Source organism: Kogia breviceps, chromosome 1 (assembly GCF_026419965.1).
Source record: "Kogia breviceps isolate mKogBre1 chromosome 1, mKogBre1 haplotype 1, whole genome shotgun sequence".
NCBI lineage: Eukaryota > Metazoa > Chordata > Mammalia > Artiodactyla > Physeteridae > Kogia > Kogia breviceps.
Genome location: NC_081310.1, coordinates 2,164,208 through 2,183,238, shown reverse-complemented (window position 1 = coordinate 2,183,238; position 19,031 = coordinate 2,164,208). Strand labels below are relative to the sequence as shown.

General features: G+C 45.7%; 1 protein-coding gene across 2 annotated transcripts in view; it reads left to right on the top strand.

The window, feature by feature from the left end:
• The window catches only part of NR5A2 (nuclear receptor subfamily 5 group A member 2), a 116,870-nt gene extending 104,800 nt beyond the window's left edge, over nt 1-12,070 (top strand). For both annotated transcript variants that reach the window (XM_059040292.2, XM_067020703.1), the window contains exon 7: nt 11,089-12,070. In XM_059040292.2, coding sequence (XP_058896275.1) covers nt 11,089-11,336 — 248 coding nt within the window. In that variant the 3' untranslated portion in view covers nt 11,337-12,070. The remainder of the gene's footprint in view (nt 1-11,088) is intronic.
• The last annotated feature ends 6,961 nt before the right edge of the window (nt 12,071-19,031 follow it).

The following is a 19,031-nucleotide window of genomic DNA, read 5'->3' as shown; positions in this document are numbered from 1 at the left end:
CCAGGTCTGTGATGCCCGCTAGCCTTTCAGGCAGGCTGTCCAGGAAGCGGTTGGATCTACAGGACAGAATAAAGCCATAGCCCGGGGCCTTGAGTGCGCGGGGGAGGGGGGAGGGGGCAGCAGAGGAGATAAATGTTCTTCACGCAGAAGGTGCAAAGGAGGCGAGAAACGCTGGCTGCCCTGGCGCTGCAGGCAAAGCACCCAGCCAGAATCCCCACTGAAACATGTCCCTAGAAAGCACAACACAGACTGGAGCTGGTGCTTTTTGTTTACGATTATGAAACAGTTCTGCACGAAACAAAGTCTGCCGTGAATTTGATATGGAAGCATAACAGCATGTCAGAGGCCCCCAGAAAAAAGAAGGAGGAGGAAAGAAAGATTGGGGTTTAGGGCCAAGCAGTATTTAACCAAGAAATGTATTCTTTCATTCATCCCTCACATATTTAGTGAGGGTTTTCTCTGTGCTGTGCACTGGCCTAGATGCTGGGGCTCAGCTGCAAATTAGACCAAGTCCTGGCCTTCACAGCTTTCCTTCTGCGTTTTTATTTATTTGTTTGTTTGTTTGTTCGTCTGTTTATTTTGGCTGCGTCGGATTTTAGTTGCAGCACGCGGGATTTTTGTTGAGGCACGTGGGCTCTTCGCTGCAGCGCACGGGCTTCTCTCTAGTTGCGGCGTGTGGGTTTTCTCTTCTCTAGTGGTGGCGGGCAGGCTCCAGGGCAAGTGGGCTCTGTAGTTGTGGCATGCGGGCTCTAGCTGAGACACATGAGCTCAGTAGTTGTGGCTCGTGTGCTCAGTAGTTGTGGCACGTGGGCTTAGTTACCCCGCGGCATGTGGGATCTTAGTTCCCTGACCAGGGATCGAACCTGTGTCCCCTGCATTGCAAGGTGGATTCTTCAGCACTGCGCCACCAGAGAAGTCCCACAGCTTTCCTTCTTGTGGGATGACAGGCAAGCATAAGGATTAGACAAATAACGGTATCCTGTAAAGTCAGCCAGGCATCAATGAGAATGTACAGTTTAGGGATGTGAGGGAGGAGGAAACACAGAATGGATAGCGGTCACTCTACAGCATCAGGAATTGGTCCGTGGAAGGGGTACACAGGGAACCTGGAGGGTGTCTGGTTCTGCAAAGCCGTGGATTCTCAGGTGTCTGTTACATTATGTTTAATAACCTACACGTACAGTACATTATTCAATGTTTAATTGTGGCAAAATACACAGAACATAAAATGTCTTTTTTTTAAAATTGAAGTATAGTCGATTTACGATGTTGTGTTAGTTTCTGCTGTACAGCAAAGCGACACAGTTATACGTATATGTGATTTCTTTTTCGTACTCTTTTCCATTACGGTTTATCCCAGGACACTGACTATATAGTTCCCTGTGCTGTACGGTAGGACCTTGTCGTTTACCCGTCCTGTATATAATAGCTCACATGTGCTGACCCCGAACTCCCCCTCCACCCCTCCCCCAACCCCCTCCCCCTCGGCAACCACCAGTCTGTTCTCTACAGAACATAAAATTTCTCACCTTTGCCGCTTTTAAGGGTACAGTTCAGAGGCATTAAGTCCATTTCTGTTGTCGTGCAACCAATCTCCCAGACGCTTTCCGTTTTGCAAAACTGAAACTCTGTACGCATTAAACTACCCCCATTTCCCGCTTCCCCCAGGCCCTGGCAGGCACCCTTTTACTTCCGTCTCCATGAACCTGACTGCTCTGGGTACCTTAGATGAGTGAAATCATACAGTATTTGTCTTTTTGTAACCGGCCTCTTTCACCTGGCGACACGTCCTCAAGGTTCATCTGTGTCGTCCGCGTCGTAATGAGAATGTCCCTCCTTCTCAAGGCTGCCCGCTATTCCACTGTATGTAGAGACCACGTTTTGTTTATCTCTTTACCCAGAAATGGGCACTTGGGTTGCCTCCGCCTTTTGGCTACCGCGAACTGTGTGTCTGTGAGCAAACACGGGGGCACGCATAGGTCTTGCACACGTGGCACGTGGCGTATATTTTTAAGGAAAACTGAGGCGGAGTCAGCAGCCAGAGCGATCCGATCGTGAGGCGGCGATGTTTTGGAACTGGTTCTCCGCAGGGGCTTCTCCGAGGGGCTGGTGTGTGAGCAGAGGCTCGGGTGACGTGAGGGACAGAGCCCCGCACGATCAGGAAGAACCACCCCGAAGGCAGCAGCAGCAAGTGCGCGGTGCCGAGGCAGAAACAAGCCAGAGGACCACTGTGGCCAGAGAGGAGCCCGGCGGAGGTGTGGTCTCAGGGTTAGACTGGGGCAAGGGTGTGCGTCTTATCCTGAGAAGGACATGTATGTAAACTCACGGGACAGTGTTCTGTTCGACGCTTTTAAGTGACACCGTTTGTATCCAGTCTATAATCTGTAGACTCCGGAAAGGGTGCCTGACCCGTGTCAGCACCCGGAGGCAGCTTTGCAACTTCTGCAAGCTTTGTCCTCAAGTCCATGCAAAAGCTACACCCTTCCTCGTAAAGGGGGGCGCTGCTAGGACATACGTGAACTCAGGTCCCATTTTCCTGTGGCGTGGCGTGTCAAATCACGGCTGCATGCGAAACAGAGTTTGAAATAATTTGTAATTCAGGCCAGAAACCAACTTGGAGAATTGAAGTCCTGTCCGGACAGTTGAGTGAAAACGCAGGTGATGCAGTGGGTGCAGAGGGATACTTGTTTGTGGACGACACCCATCCAGCACCTTCCTTCCAGAATTTGGGCTCGTAATCACGCAGTTGTAGACTCTGAGAGCTGGGTGACAAGAGATCGTCAAGGCCAGCCGTTGGCCCTTCACGGGCCGGGAAACTTGAGGCCCCAAAGAGTGACATGCTTGTGATCTCACACTTGGAGACAGAATCTGGACTAGAAATCACCACATTTGATTAGTGAGGAGTGTTCTTCTCCTTTGGGAAAAAAACCACTGCCTCTTGGGGGTGACATATTATGAACGCAAGGCTGACAAAAGGGCAGGCCCACCGCGGGTGACGTTCTTTATGCAATGGTATTTCCTGAGCCCGTACTTTTTAGCAAACATGTGAGGCACTGCATTAGCAACCTTTTGTTCAGAGTGTCATATGTGTTTGGGGAAACTGGGCTTCAAAATTAAGAAAACATGGTGGAATATCTTTAACTGAAACTTAAGCCTTGGCCATGTTTTTCCTGAATATTCTTTGTGATTGAGGATAGGATAAACTTGCAAGTGATCTCTCTACCTTCCATTAATTTTGGAAAACTGCAACATCGGAGATTCTGTTCTGTCCGTGAAACTCTATGGCAGGAAGACGATCCCATTGGTGTGTAGAAAGGTTACCTTCCAGGTGTGTATTGGAGGCAAAACAAAATCTCCAAATTTTATCAGTAAAATTATAAGAAAAACAAGGCCCTGTGAGTATACAATGCTTGTCCACTTTTCAAAGTTTATTCATATTTAAGGTATCACTTTACTTTTAAGCGATCCCAAGAATTATTTCCCCATTTTGCAGATGGAAAAACTGGCTCAGAGGGGACTGACTGACTTGCTTGAAACTAGATTAGACCACCATTCCTGTCACAAATCGAGCGGCTTTCAGGCTTTTTAAATTGATGAAACCCTCTTTTCTAAATATAAAGCAGGTTAGCATGGAGAAGCTTACTTCTCAGTGCCGGCACCTCCACAGCCCCGGTGGCAAGGGCTGGGCTCGGGCGTGCCCAGAAGAGGCCCCCAGGAGGGCATCTGTGACGTTGGACCCTGCTCAGTGTCAGCTGCGACTATTTTTAACCTTGATCTGTGGCATGAGGACGATTACGGTGTGTAATACGTCAATGTAAGTGTCAGGAGTGTATGTTGTCTCATCCAGATTCTCCGAAAGCTTCATTCAGGGGCCGTGAGAGCCTTTAGAAACTGAACTATTGGACCAACCAGCACTGCCCTTTCTGCAAGCCCCGCAGGTGGCAGGAACTTGTGGGCTGTGACATGCGGGGGAAGCTCTGCGACTGCGATGTCCCGAGCCCTTTGGGGCTCAGGTCCCACCTCTGTGATCTCGTGGGGCGGAGCCCAGGGGTTTCCAGGGAGACAGGCATTCCGGCTCAGGACGTGTGTGACTCACTGAACCCCTCTCAGCCTGTTTCTTCCCCCTGGAAAATAAGAATCATAGTACCTTCCCTGTAGGATTCTTAACAGTATTAAATGAGATAGGTTAACAAAAAAACCCTATGCACGTTGACAAGCGCTTGCTACGTGTCAGCGCTGCCCCAGTCTCTGGGTGTGTCCTTAACGTAGAGATAGTGGAACAGCTGTTTACTCTCTCTGAGTCTAAATCTCAGTAACACCCCCCGTAATGCCTTCTCAAGAAAGAAGCCTCGGCAAGTTGGCCGCGTCTCCGGAGTCCCAGCACTGAACCCTTCTCCTCTCTGTGCACACGACCCCACCGACCCCGGGGGTTTCACCCATCACCTGTCCGCGGACGGCTCCCACGTCTGGACACCAGGCCTGCCTCTCGGCTGCGTCTAGACCTGTATCTCCAGCCGTCTCCCCTACAGCCCTAGGGAACGTCCCACGGGCCGCTTAAACTCACCACGGCTGCACCCCCACCCCCCCACCCCCCGCTGGAGGGATGGCCCCCCGCCCGCCCGCCTGGCGTCGTCCAGGAGCGTCGCTCGCGATTAACCCGGGCCAGCAAGCTCTGCCGAGTCAGCCATCCTGGCGCCCTTCAAGCCCACCCGCACCCCCAGGGCCACCGCGCTTGTCGCCCGTATTCCCGAGACAGCCTCGCCACCCACGGGCTCTTTCTGGCTCAGAGAGCTGACCGCGTCCCCCCTTCGTAAGGTCTTGCAGTGCTCAGCTCACCCATTTCCCAAAACCTCTCAGGTCGGGCTTCCCTGGGGGCGCGGTGGTTGGGAGTCCGCCTGCCGATGCAGGGGACACGGGTTCGAGCCCCGGTCCGGGAGGATCCCACGTGCCGCGGAGCGGCTGGGCCCGTGAGCCATGGCCGCTGAGCCAGCGCGTCCGGAGCCTGTGCTCCGCGACGGGAGAGGCCACAACAGTGAGAGGCCCGCGTACCGCAAAAAACAAAACAAAACAAAAAAACCTCTCAGGTGTCGCTTCCCCCAAGAACCCTTCTTGCCCCCAGGCCCTGGGTTAGGTGCCCATCCTGTGTGTGTCAAGGGCACCCACTTCTTGTCTCGGAAGCACTGGACACAGAGACTGTGTCTTTTATTCCTCTATCTTCAACACCTGGCACAGGGCTCTTTGAATGAACGAATGAATGAATGCATTCATGGATTGTGTGTACATAAGGTATGAAAGAATAAGTGAGGCATGGTAGCATGTTTGGTAACTTACGAAGCCCCAACCAGCTGGAAGGGCTTCTTTCTACGTACAGAAATAATACGTACGCTGTATGTCCACATTTTTACACAAAGTTCCCGTCAGAGGGTTGCATTTTCTTGTTAGGAATTTGTATATGAAGACATTGAACTGTGTGTTCCGGTCGCTAAAAACGGCTCTTGGCTAATAATCATACACGTGTGCACACATATACACACACGCATTTATGTAAAGGACTTACCAGTAATGAATTTAAAATCTTGCGTTTACGTTTTACTGGAAGCAGAGTAGACTCCAGCCCCTAAAGAGCCCTCACTATTAAGTGAACTTGGTTCATATGAAAAGAACTAGCATGTTGCTCTCCAGAAGTTCCTACACCATTATGTATACAAATTATTTCAATATAGCCCTTTAAAAATAATTTGTAAATGAATTCCTTATAGAAAATTCATTTCCTTTCTCCCTTGCCGGCCTCACAAAGGAAAGGGTCTTCTGAGGACAAATGGTGAGCCAGTTTACACGTGTCACCCCTCCAAAAGCCACAGGGGAAAGAAGAGTTCTCCGGGTGCAGAGTGGTACCTCTTTTCCCCACTTTTGTATCTTTGAAAGGACGGGATGAGATTTTTTTCCCCACGTGTGGAAAGTGAACCAAGGTAATTATATTCTTGGGCCATTTGAGTCTCCCGGCCCCCCGGCCTCCTTGCTCAGCAAAGGACCAGTCTATGAAAAGAGTGTGCTGACTGGGAGAATTTACAGCCTATGCCACATGGCAGGTACCAGGGAGACAGAAATCAGTATCTTCATCTTCAGAAAGAGCCTGAACGCCACGTAATGACCGAAAAGCCAGCTGTAATATATTCAAGAAGACCTAAGGGTTTACTTTCCACTAAGGATGGAAAAAAATCTGAGTACCCCACTGTGAGCTTATCCTAATGCTGCCTCACATAAAAAGTTGGTAATTAGTCCCTGAGTGAGTAAAGTAGAATAGATGATAAGAGATTGATACTTAGAGGAGAAGCTCAATGATTTTGCCAGCCATCAAAATTTAAAGGCGCTGGAGAAAGGGTTGGATGCCTCTGTCTGTTTACATACTGTTTCCAACTCAGAATTTATAACGATAGGGCTCATTAACTTGCGTTTCTACATTGTATTAAGATGAAGTTTACATAAACGTCGAAGAAAAGCGTCGTGTACCAAACGCGGGAGGCTTTGGGTTGAAGCGCCACAGAAGAGCTGGGGGGAAATATCAGTTCATTCACGAATTTCCTGTGCCACGGACTCCGAGAAGGGATGAGCTAAGACCCCCCAAGCACGCGAAGCACCCATTCATTAGAGGAGGGCTCGCTCGGCTGGTAGAGGAGCATCCCAGAGGATATGGTGAAGATTTTAAATGTATTTCATGTTTAATTTTTCAGGAAAGAGCAGTGAGTAGCATAAAAAGGAATTCTGTGAGCATTATGGGAGCACACTGAAATTTCTGGACTCTTGCTAAAAAGTACATACAAGTGAGCTACATGAAAGGGAAAATTCCAAGTCTTCCTAGAGGTGGTGGCCTCTGTGTTTTGGCACTTCTCCATTGGCTTTTTTTTTTAATTCACAATGTTTAAAGGTTATATTCCATTTATAGTTATTATAAGATATTGGCTATATTCCTTGTGTTGTACGATATATCCTTGTAGCTTATTTATTTTGTACATAGGAGTTTGTACCTCGTAATTTCCAGCCCCGATCCTTCCCTCTCCCCACTGGTCACCACTTGTTTGTTCTCTGTATCTATGAGTCTGTTTCTTTTTTTGTTATATTCATATTCACTAGTTTGTTGTAGTTTTTAGATTCCACATATAAGTGATATCATTACAGTATTTGTCTTTCTCTGCCTGACTTGTTTCACTTAGCATGATACCCTCCACGTCCATCCACGTTGTTGCAAATGGCAGGATTTTATTCTTTTTTATGGCTGAGTAATATTCCATTGTATATATGTACCACGTTGTCTTTATCCATTCGTCTATTGATGGGCACTTAGGTTGCTTCCATATTTTGCCCATTGTAAATAACGCTGCTGTGAACATTGAGGTGTATGTATCTTTTCGAATTATTGTTTTCATTTTTTTCAGATATATACCCAGGAGTGGAATTTCTGGGCCATACAATATAGTTCTAGTTTTAGTTTTTTGAGAAACCTCCATACTGTTTTCCACAGTGGCCGCACCAATTTACATTCCCCCATAGTGGAAAAACCAAGGCCTGCCTGTCAGACCGAAAATGAGAGACACTCGGGAACCCAGGGACTCACAAAAGAATTCACCACAGGATTCTTTGAACAGAACACACTATTACCTTTAAAATATTTCAGGGAGAGGTCTGTTGTATAAATCAATTTTTGAAAGCTGCTCTCAAATTAGAAAAAGAAAGGAGATGGACTTATGAGATAACACGACAGCTAATGTAATAGGTCATTTTATAACTAATCAACCTTGGACAAATATACCACTAATATAAAGCAAACAGTACTTGGAGAAATCCCTGGGGAAGCCGTGACTAAAACATATAATATGTAACATGTCACCCGAAGATGCTGGCACTGTACATAGGGAAATGGACGATTAATAAAGGCGGGCAGGGCTTCCCTGGTGGCGCAGTGGTTGAGAGTCCGCCTGCCGATGCAGGGGACACGGGTTCGTGCCCCGGTCCGGGAAGATCCCACATGCCGCGGAGCAGCTAAGCCCGTGAGCCGTGGCTGCTGCGCCTGCGCGTCCGGAGCCTGTGCTCCGCAACGGGAGAGGCCACAGCAGTGAGAGGCCCGCGCACCGCAAAAAAAAAATAAAAAAAAATAAAGGCGGGCAAGGTGCAGTGAGAGAGACAGGAGCTGAAAGAGAGCAATGATCCAGGAACTTCTTGGTCGGTGAATGAGAGTAATTCAATCAAAATCTTTTTCTTTCTTTCCTTCCTTTTTTTGGGGGCCCGTGCCGCGTGGGTGGCTTGTAGGATCTTAGCCCCCGACCAGGGATTGAACCCACACCCCCTACAGTGAAAGGGCGGAGTCTTAGCCACTGCACCACCAGGGAATTCCCTCTTTCTTTCTTTTTTTGACCTTGTTGCTTACATATCAGAATCATTGCCACTAAATTACAAATTGCCTGTACAGACATAGAAAACAAAATAGACATTCAGTTAGTAAGTACTTTGGGGGCAACTAGCAGCATAACTTTTTGTGTGTTTAATGATAAACACATTAAAAACACAGGATTTTCCTTCAGAAGGAAAATTGCATGTGTTTTTAAACTCTGGGGAGAAAGGTGGCAGTTTGGACAGTAGTCACAGAAATCACCCAGCGAATGCGGATCTGCAGATTTTAATGATTATATGTACCAATAGTAAGTGAATAAACCAGAACTTATGATCCATCCTTTGTTTTATGTTTGTTAGCAGTTGGCTGTTTTTGGTTTTTTTTTCTTAACAGAGTCCCATAATTTATCACAGAAGGTTAAACCTCGTTCTCAAAAGATACATTTATCAAAGAAAGAAGGTTTCAAAAACAACTTTCTGAAAAGACTATTATTCGTTTATCTTGCATTTCATTCCCTGCAAATTCCTCCCTATAAACCTCTGTGACTCTTGCTAGCTTTTCTTGCTGTGAGAATATCTTTCATTGTAGCATAAAACAGTACTCCATTTCGATTTTTTTTCCTACGATTGTGTTAAAAATCACTGTAACACTGGAAGTTGCTTGTTTGGGTTTTTTTTTTTTTTTCCAACTTCTTACTGGTAAATAAAAGAGAAAACTAAATTTTTCCTTACGTTTCACGTTTAGGCTTAAATGTTTTCTTTAGGTTGAGTGGAGGGTAAAGAGAAGGGAGGACTAAGAAGTCGGTGAGACTTCAGAGGAACTGTTTGTGCCTCACCCGTTCTCTGCTGCGAAGCTTTACGAAGGACTGACGTCGGTAGGCAGAGCGTGAGCCTCTGAAAGTGTAAGCGCCGCAGAGAAGCAGGCTAACGCGAGTGTAGCTTTTTCTGTCGTTTGCCCAGGTACAGCGTAGGCAAGGTACCTCCAGTTGTTTACATTTTGTAACTTTGAACCACATATACTATTTCAAATAACTTAAAATAACTCTTAAGACATTTTAGATGAGACAGATGGAAACTGCTTTATTAACTGTCAAGTGCCACCTGGGTGCAAACGTCCAGTGGGTAACAATTTAAATGTCAGTTTCAACGCCCCAGGAAGGCGTGAGCTCATAGTGTAGCATTTGTCTGTTTGTACATCTCATTAATAAATCATCAAATATTTCTGATTCCCCCATCGTACTTTGACATAGATGTGACCCCGAATGCTCACTCTATGTCGGTCCTAATTCCCCACTGTTTTTAATTTGGGGCAGAGATTTGGGGACGGAAAGGGGCGAGCATGTTTCCTGCAAAGTTACGGCTCAAAATGTAAACACTGAAATCATCCTGGACACATTTCAACGGCAAATGTAAGGCAGCCTATTGTAACAGCCTTTAGAGATACCAAAATGGACCCGCACATACATACAGGCTAAGCTTACCCACGTACAGAGCCAAAAATATTGGATAAGAGTTATTTTGGTAACTCTTAACTGAGTTTAGCACATTTAACCTTTTAGTCATAGTATTATGTGGTTTTCTAGAGAATCGTTCTTATTTATTTTTCTCCAATTAGAAAATAAAGCAGGGGGAGGGGTGGATGCATCTGTTTACCTTCTTAGCGTGGATGTCTGTAAACGCACACGCATATCCATGCATTTCTTCCGGAGGCTTCTATATACACATCGTGTAAAAGTGCTTGTACAGTTAACATAAATAAACTCCACAAGAGAAATTGCACCACAACCGTTTTCCCTTGCTCATCGTCCGTGTGTGTGTGTGTGTGTGTGTCGGTCTGTCTTTTGACTCTGTTTCCCTCTCATTCAGCATTTAAGAGGGCCTGTGAGGCAGAGGATCTCCGGGAGTTATAGGCCGGGTGGATTGCCCCCTCCGTCTCCTCTGTGTGAGCGACTCATGTCCGGAAGGAAGAAGAAAGAGGGGGAAAAAAAGTGAAGTATCAGACTTTAGAAACCACATTCAGGTTAAAGGGTGCCGGCCATCCTGGCTTGAACTCTGCCTAAAGGACGAGGCTTTCATTTGATAAAGATCATTAGTCACCGAGACATATATTTTAGAGAGTTCCCAGCAGCGACTATTACTCTGGCAGTCACTGCAGTGTACAGATGGTTCATTAGCATAGGCTAGACAAGTCAGAGGCTTTCAGAATCATTTAGAAAATGTCAAACAGAAACAAGAACCCTGTCACTTTTTATTAGAATTAACTACATCAGACCCTGGACACAGATTTCACCTTGGGTCCGAAAAATTAATACAGAATCCTATGAATTGTGTCATATACTGGGTTAAGATAGGTCTTCCTGGAGGGACTCATTTGCTGGTAATATATTATGATCTCTCTGCTTTAGGAATGCTTAAACCTTTCCTTTTGTGAGGTATGAAAAGAATTGACCTTGCTCAAAATCCATTGGTGTCTAATTGATCTGGAGGTGTAGGCAGAATTTCAACAAGACATTCTTCTGAAGCTCTTTTGTGATCGTTTTCCCAGGAAGCCTGGTGGCTGGGGCAGACTGAACCTCGAGCATTGTATCGAGTCTGCTTTATGTCGGGAGGAAAATACCTCTTTTAACTGAACGCCGCTGGGGTAAACAGGAATGAAAACATCGTCGAATTATTGTGGGTTTTTTGTTTTTTGTTTAAATCCAGATGTCAAAAACCTGGAGAACTTCCAGCTGGTCGAAGGTGTCCAGGAGCAAGTCAACGCTGCCCTGCTGGACTATACGATGTGCAACTACCCACAGCAAACAGAGAAATTCGGGCAGCTGCTACTCCGACTACCTGAGATCCGGGCCATCAGCATGCAGGCCGAGGAGTACCTCTACTACAAGCACCTGAACGGGGACGTGCCCTACAACAACCTGCTGATTGAGATGTTGCACGCAAAACGAGCGTAGTTACAGCCCCGAGGCGTGCGGCTTCCAAAACGCAAAGAGATCGGTGGAGGAAAAGAAGAACAGGAAGAAAGGGGAAAAAACAAACAAAAAAACAAACAAAAAAGCCTCTGAATGGCTCCAAGCAACACGAATTAAACACTTGGTTTAAAGATATTGAAGTTAAGGAAGCATAATAATCAAATACTTAATAGCCAATGAATGAAGGATCAGGGTATTTGTACTGCAGGCTGTGAATCAAAGGCGTCACGAGCCCAAAGAATTCCGTAGAAAAGACGTTGGAATGGAGTGAATTGAACTCACAGGTGGATCCCCACACCACGCCAGGATGCAAATGGACAGAACGGTTCTTGTATATTGAAACTGATCTCCGCTGTGAAGAAATCTAGGAACTGATCCGTGTTACCCATTAGGCTTTCGCAGCGGGGGATTTGAGCTTACGGAATTCCTCCGTGGTAAAGCTGAACTGAATCCATGCTCAAGAGTTCATCAGCTGCACCGATCATAGCCCCTTCCCTCTTCCTTTCTAGGACGCAGCACCTTCTGTCCCGTGATCACGGAATCTGTACTAAGGACTAGCGCTCCGCCACACCCACTAGTAGCTCCACCAAATCGTGAAAAGCCTAATCTTGAATGTCTGTGTCTTAGACCTGCAAACAGCTAATAAGAACAGTCTATGAATATGTTAGCTTGCCATTTTGACTATGTTCTGGTTTGTTTTGTCATGTGTTGATGTTAAAAAAAAAAAAAAAAGCAGGCAGTATCCCTCTCTTCTGATCTTATAGAAGCATTAATTACTATTAAGGGCAACGAGTACAAACTTGGAAAGCTTGAGCTTTAGCACTGTAGGATTTCATAAAAATTTCCAGCACAAAGGCTTGTGAGACTACATCAGCCTTTTTAACCATCAAGGTTCGTAGTTCATTAAAAAAATACACCATGAAATGTATTTTGCTAGGGTGTCAAGTAGTCACAGTTCTAAATAGTTTAGAACAAAACTGCGGCATGTTAAGCTAAGCAAGATAAAAAGGAAGGGGTGTGCGGATAAATTGACTCGTTGCAAGTGATCCTCCCCTAAACGCAGAGAGGAAACAGTGATCTTTACGTATGGCCTGGAAGGGTAGTAAAGTGATTCAAATCTTCCCCAAAAGGGAAGGGAAGAGAGTGATACTGACCTTTCTAAGTCTAAAAGTCTGCTGTTGAACAAATTGGAGGACAGAGAATTGCGAAACAAACTCTCCAAACGACGCTGTCAGTATTATTAACAGGCGATGCCACAGATACAGAAATCTTGCCTTACTTCACAATTCTCAAAGGTAGCTGTGCAGATGTGGATCAACATTTGTTTAACATAAAGTATTAATGCTTTAAAGTCAAATAAAATAGAGTGTTTACATTCTTTAGGTCCTCTAGGGGGAGGGGGGAACCTGTGATATGACAAAAGAGCTAAAGCAGTAATTACCTTAATGTTATTTTTCTGATTGGTAATTATTTTTAACAGTACTTAGTTATTATATGTCGTGAGACACTAAAATCAAAAACGGGAATCTCATTTAGACTTTAATTTTTTTTGAGATTATCGGCGGCACAATCACTTGTAGAAACTGTAAAAAAAAAAAATGAAAGTATCTCCTAGTCCCTTAATTTTTTCATAAATGTTTCCGGCTTTTGAATAGTTTATTTATATTGTATATCATAGTTTCAACTGTAGACAATTATGATGCTAATTTATTGTTCCTTGGTTTCGCCTTTGTCTAAGATAGCCAAGACTGAAGAAACCAAATATACGTGTTTATTGTAGCATGTCAAGTTAGCGGAACATAGTTCAGAGACGGAGAGGGGTCTTAATGAATTAAAATCATTCACTTGATTAAATGTCTGTAAATCTTCCTAATTCTTGCTGTAGTTTATTTAATATCTATTGTAAATTATGTGACTTGTAACCTCCTCTGTTTTCAAGTAAATTTAACAAGGGTGGAGTCTTACCTGGTTTTTCTTTCCAAGCGTTGTAAGTTGTATACCAAAGATATTAGTTATTGCTTCTGTGTGTACAGAGAGGATTATTTTATTATTTTTATTCATCGCCTCTAATACGCGTCCATGTGAAGGGTACCCGTTAGCTAAGCCGGGCGTCCACAGCTCCTCGTGCAGAGCTCGGTCACCCGTGTCATCTCCACGGCTCAGAGGACAACGGAAAAATAGCTGAGCAGAGTCTATATCCAAAGCAGTAAAATAAAACGGCAGATGGGGCTTCCCTGGTGGCGCAGTGGTTGAGAATCCGCCTGCCGATGCAGGAGACACGGGTTCGTGCCCCGGTCCGGGAAGATCCCACATGCCGCGGAGCAACTAAGCCTGTGAGCCATGGCCGCTGAGCCTGCGCGTCCGGAGCCTGTGCTCCGCAACGGGAGAGGCCACAGCAGTGAGAGGCCCGCGTACCACAAAAAAAAAAAAAATAAAAAAAAATAAAATAAAATAAAATAAAACGGCAGCATCTGTGCTCTCCCCAGTTAAAAACCAAGTTGGAGGAGAAGAATGTCAACAGTTAATGAAATGGTTCCATCAGTGGGTATGAACAAGGGTGGAAGCAATTTCGAGATTTGGGGGATAGTTATTTGGAGGGTCCTCAACATTTCAAAAAAAAATTGTAAAAAACAAATACATTGATTCCAAAAGTCCAGGTTTTATTTTAAATATACAGTATTCCCCACAATTAACGCCTAAAAACTGTCACATATTGGTGTGCTGTTGACCTAGTAAATGACACCATGAGAACAGCTAGAAAGAGGGGCAACACGGAGACTACAGCCATGCTGCTGGTGCCACTAAAGGCAGAAGCCGACAAACAAGAGTGCCAGCCGCTGGGCGTCCATGGCCCGTGAGAAGCGCACAAGTGTTCGTCGTTGAGGGGCTTACAACCAGACGTTGACTTAGCAACTGCTTTATCAACCACAGGATTTATCAGTAAAAGCAGACTCAAATAGGAAGGTTTGGGGCTTGGCCTGGTCTACTATCGTTGGTCTGTGTTTATAAGCAAACTCTGTCATGTCCGAATATTTGTCTTACGGATCTTCTGCTGGATCTGAACCCATGCCATGTTTAGAGTGTGAAGTTGGTTCCTTGTTGACATTACTTACTGTCTCAGTGAAATCAAACTGTCCTGTTGGTTCTTGCCAGGAATTCTCAACAAAATGGAATTTTTTTTCAGTATTTCAATAAATGTTGATATGCCCAGCCTGACATTTTTAGAAGTTTTTATGGTGTCCTCATTCTGTTGGGTTCTAAAGCTTCTACGTAACTGAGATCCTTGACTAGGAATGGAGTCCAAAGAATTCCACACGAAGAGATACTTTTCCTTCTCTAGATACCTTCTCAGGGGGTCCACTGCCCTTAGCTGGACACCTGAAGCATCGAACTTGATCTGTGCATCACATCTCCATACATGACACAAAGCAATTTGTATCCTTAACTGTTACAACTGTTGGCAGAAATCTCTTACAGTATCTGTCTTTGTAGAGCTCACTGTACCCTAGTCGCGTCGCCAGGTGTTTGGTTAATTCACTTGACCCTCAGCTCAGCTCCACGAGGTGTCCTCCTCCTCCTCCTCCTCCTCTTACAGCTTCTTGCTCAAAGTGATACACTAGTCAGTGGGAAGTGTGGCTCTAAGACCCATGGCCTTAAACGTGACAAATATGCTGTCTCTAAACGAGGGTGATGCTTAGGGTCTGCTTCAAAAGGCAAAGAAAATCAGGCATCAGGTACTAAGGTATTGATATTTGATATCAGTGTTACCAGTGATATTATGGATAAAAGCCTTTAAATGTTTTTGGAGTTTAACCCTAAAATTTAACATCTTTTTGTTCTAGACATTAGCCTTCTCTGTTTATTTATCTAGCTATTTATTTATTTATGGCCACACGCTATGTGAGATCTTAATTCCCCGCCCAGGGATCAAACCTGTGTCCCCCGCATTGGAAGCGCGGAGTCTTAACCACTGGACCGCCAGGGAAGTCCCTAGCCTCCTTCAATACCATGGAGCCTTTGGAGTTGTTTGAAGCAAGAAAATACCTCCACAATCCATTTTGGAATTTATCAATTATCTCTATTACAAAATAGTGCAAGAGCCACAAAACACTTAACAAGGCTTATGATATGTGGTGGTCCAGCCCTCCCCCTTACACACCCTGCTTTCCTCTCCCTCCCCCTGCCAAGACCAGCAGGAGGGGTCGTGCCTTTGTCAGGCAGGCACTGATTCTTCTTATGGTCCCACCAAAGGATACCAAGGAATCAGATCCAAAACGCCATACCTAGAGTCTAGTAGATTGCGGAGTTAAGATTTTTCATCAACTAAATTGTGGCCCACACAAAACGCATCTCCGTTGTCAACCTCTTACTAGGAAGAACTTGAAAAACAAAATTCTTGCTGACATTCCATGGCATATGGAAAAATATGTATATATTCATACTTAGTTGGAAACTTACTTCACATATAGAAATGTGTACAGTTTGATAAACTTTTACATATGTATATACCCAGGTAATCATCACACAGGTCAAGGAAGGCATCGAACGTAAATTTTTGAATGTGTTTATAAGTGGTTCTATACATTTTTTAAAAAATTGGAGGGGGAGTTTTTCTGAAGCCCAGCCCGACAGCCAGCGGAGGTGATTCTGACGAGCAAACAGAATCACTCACGTAACTTAGAATTTCTAACTCTCGCAAAGTTGCTGAATCCATCAGCATGAAGCAGCCCCTGAGGGGGGAGAAAAAAAAAAAAAAAGGTTCTCGCTGATGTGCATTTGATTGTTATATTCGATATTCACGAAAACTTTGAAGAGGTTTGTACCTTTAACTAAGTTTGACGTTCGGTTTGAAGCCATCTCTGATGTATATTTTTATGAGAACCATGTGGAGAGTTTGTTCTCCATAACACAGGTCAAAATGCTACGACACTCAGTGATCTTGACATTTCCCTGGAATAATAAAGACCAATTTTCCTTAAGGCTGAACAGGAAGTGTATGGTTTAGTCACTCAAAATAAATATTCCTGCAGTCCTTTAACTGTTTCACATAGGCATTTGTTTTATGTTAAGTGAGGAATTAATAATTCAGTGACTGAGCTCAGGCTGTGATGGTGGTTTTGTTTGTAGCAAAGCTGAGAACCAGTCTGTGAAACGCCGCGTGTTTAATTGCTGCTAGGAAAGAGGGGAAGAGGCAGAAGGAGTGTAATTAGACTAATCGCCGAGTATCCCTGATGTGAGTTTGACACTAAACGGTCAAGAAGCCAGTAGACTGGTGATTGCTGGGCCCTTCAGGCTCCCCTCCTGAGCTGAGGCCAGCACGGGGCGGCCCCTGGGTGCCCCAGGAGGTCTTGTGGACCCCAGCCCAGCCTCCCTGGGACACTGGGCTGAGACTGTCCCCAGGACCACGTCTGTGAGACAGAGCCAAGGGGAGACGGGAGGCATCCTTCCAAGGGTGACTTTTTGAAACATTCTGTTCATTCATTCAACACTGCTTCTCCAGCATCTGCCGAAGAGTAGAGGTAACCTGTGGTGGTGGAGGTGCTGCTTCCCCACGTGCACCTCCTCTGTGGGCCACAATGCCCTGAGGTCAGATGGGGTGACCCGGGAAGGTTGCCGGTACTTGCTTCCTCAGAGCGCTCCCTGCCAGCTGACAACAGAGAGCCAACGAAAGAGGTTGCACTGGGGGCTCCCCTGGTGGCGCAGTGGTTAAGAATCCGCCTACCGATGCAGGGGACACGGGTTCGAGCCCCGGTCCGGGAAGATCCCACGTGCCGCGGAGCAGCTAAGCCCGTGCGCCACAACTACTGAGCCCAAGTGCTGCAACTACTGAAGCCCGTGCTCTGCAACAAGAGAAGCCACCGCAGTGAGAAGCCCGTGCACTGCAATGAAGAGTAGCCCCTGCTCACCGCAACTAGAGAAAGCCCGCGCGCAGCAACGAAGACCCAGCGCGGCCAAAAATAAATAAATAAATTTATTTTTAAAAAAAGAAAAGGGAAGAGGTTGCACTGGAGAAACCCATGCCATCCACAGCAATGTCTTAACTGAAAGAAAAACAATGTGCTTACTAATCCAATATTTCTCACCTGAAAATTACTGAGCATCTACTATGTTCCAGGAAATGATCTCATTGAGGAAATGCATCCAAAGAACACATAATAGAAATGATTCAAGAAAATAACAGCATCTCTCTTTAAGCATTTATTATGTGCTAGGCATTGTGAGCTACGTACTGTGACAGACTTGTTAGTTGTCTCCCCAAAATCCATCCTTCCTGGTTTCCTGGACACATGGCTCCCCAGTGAAAGACTACATTTCCCAGCTTTCTTTGCAGCTGGTGTGATCATGTGCCCAAGATGAGCCAATGGTGGTGGAACGTGGGCGGAACCAATCATCCCACTTCTCAGCCTTTTCCAGCAGTCAGAGACCAGCCACTTTCCTTGGACTTTGGCTCTTACCTCCTTCCCTGCCCGGACCCAAGGTGTGGACTCAGGTGAGAGAGAAATTAACTGCTCTTATTTAAGCCACTGTATTTTGGAGTCTCTTTGTTTCAGAAGCTTAGCATTTCCTGTAATATGCAGAAACGATATTATTGAATCCTCGAGGCAACCCCATCTTACGACAAGGAAACTCACGTTTACAGAAGTTAAGTAACTTGCCCGGGTCTTATAGTCAGTAAGTAGTAGGGCAGGGTTCACATGATTCTGTTTGATTCTAAACCCCGTGCTTTGAGCCCCCTGGAAGCACACACCAGGCATCCTGCAGGACCTGTGTTCATTACTGAGCCTTTTCTTTAGGACTCAAAAGAAGCAACGGTGACAGACAGTTTTTTAAATAGTGGCACCCAAAACACAGAAACATTCTTTGTCTCAACAAGAGTGGGAGTGATCGGTTATAACCACTGGCACATCTGAAACAGGTGTCGATTGCCCGGGACCTCGGCGACATCCACCGCGTACAAATTCTTTGAGTCTTACGTACACAAGAATCGGGGGCTGTAAACCTTTATTTGTGCACCTTCTCGGCAGGAAGCATCACCACCATTGCCCACCCAAACGTTAGTCTTGACCGTGTTGTAACTGTACTCTAGTCCGACTAGTAGTTTCCCTATTTATTTTATCACAAAATCATTCAAGAAGCATCGTATCTGCATTCACTATTCATAACATCCTATCTATGAATCCAAGGCAATGATGTTTACTTAGAAAAGACATTTTGTGCCTGTCATTTCGGCTCACCTACCTTTGCCGTCGGCCCACTTACTGAAGTACTCACTATTTTTAAAAGAAGAAGAGCAAAAGATCTTGTCCCGAGGATTTTCCCCAGAAATAAATTAGGACCGACCGTCAAAAGCTCTCTGCCACTGAGGTGGAGCGGCTTCTATAAATAAGCGTGGAAACACGTGTCGCGCTGCCCCCGGTGTGGCCGTGGCGGTTTTTACTTCCCCTCTGTTCCTGCCGTGTGGCCTTGTGTTATTCCAGGGTCAAATGTTCCTACAACGATTGTGTGGCCTGGATTGCGGCCAAGTTCCCGGGTCGATGCCCAGCCGGTGCTCACCCAGCCTCCTGCCTCCCTTAAAGGAGAAGAAAGTGTGCAAGTACCCAGGGGAGGCCTCGCGTCTCCCACCCCCACCCACGCACCAGCTCCCAGCGTCACTGATGCCACAGAGAACCAAGATTG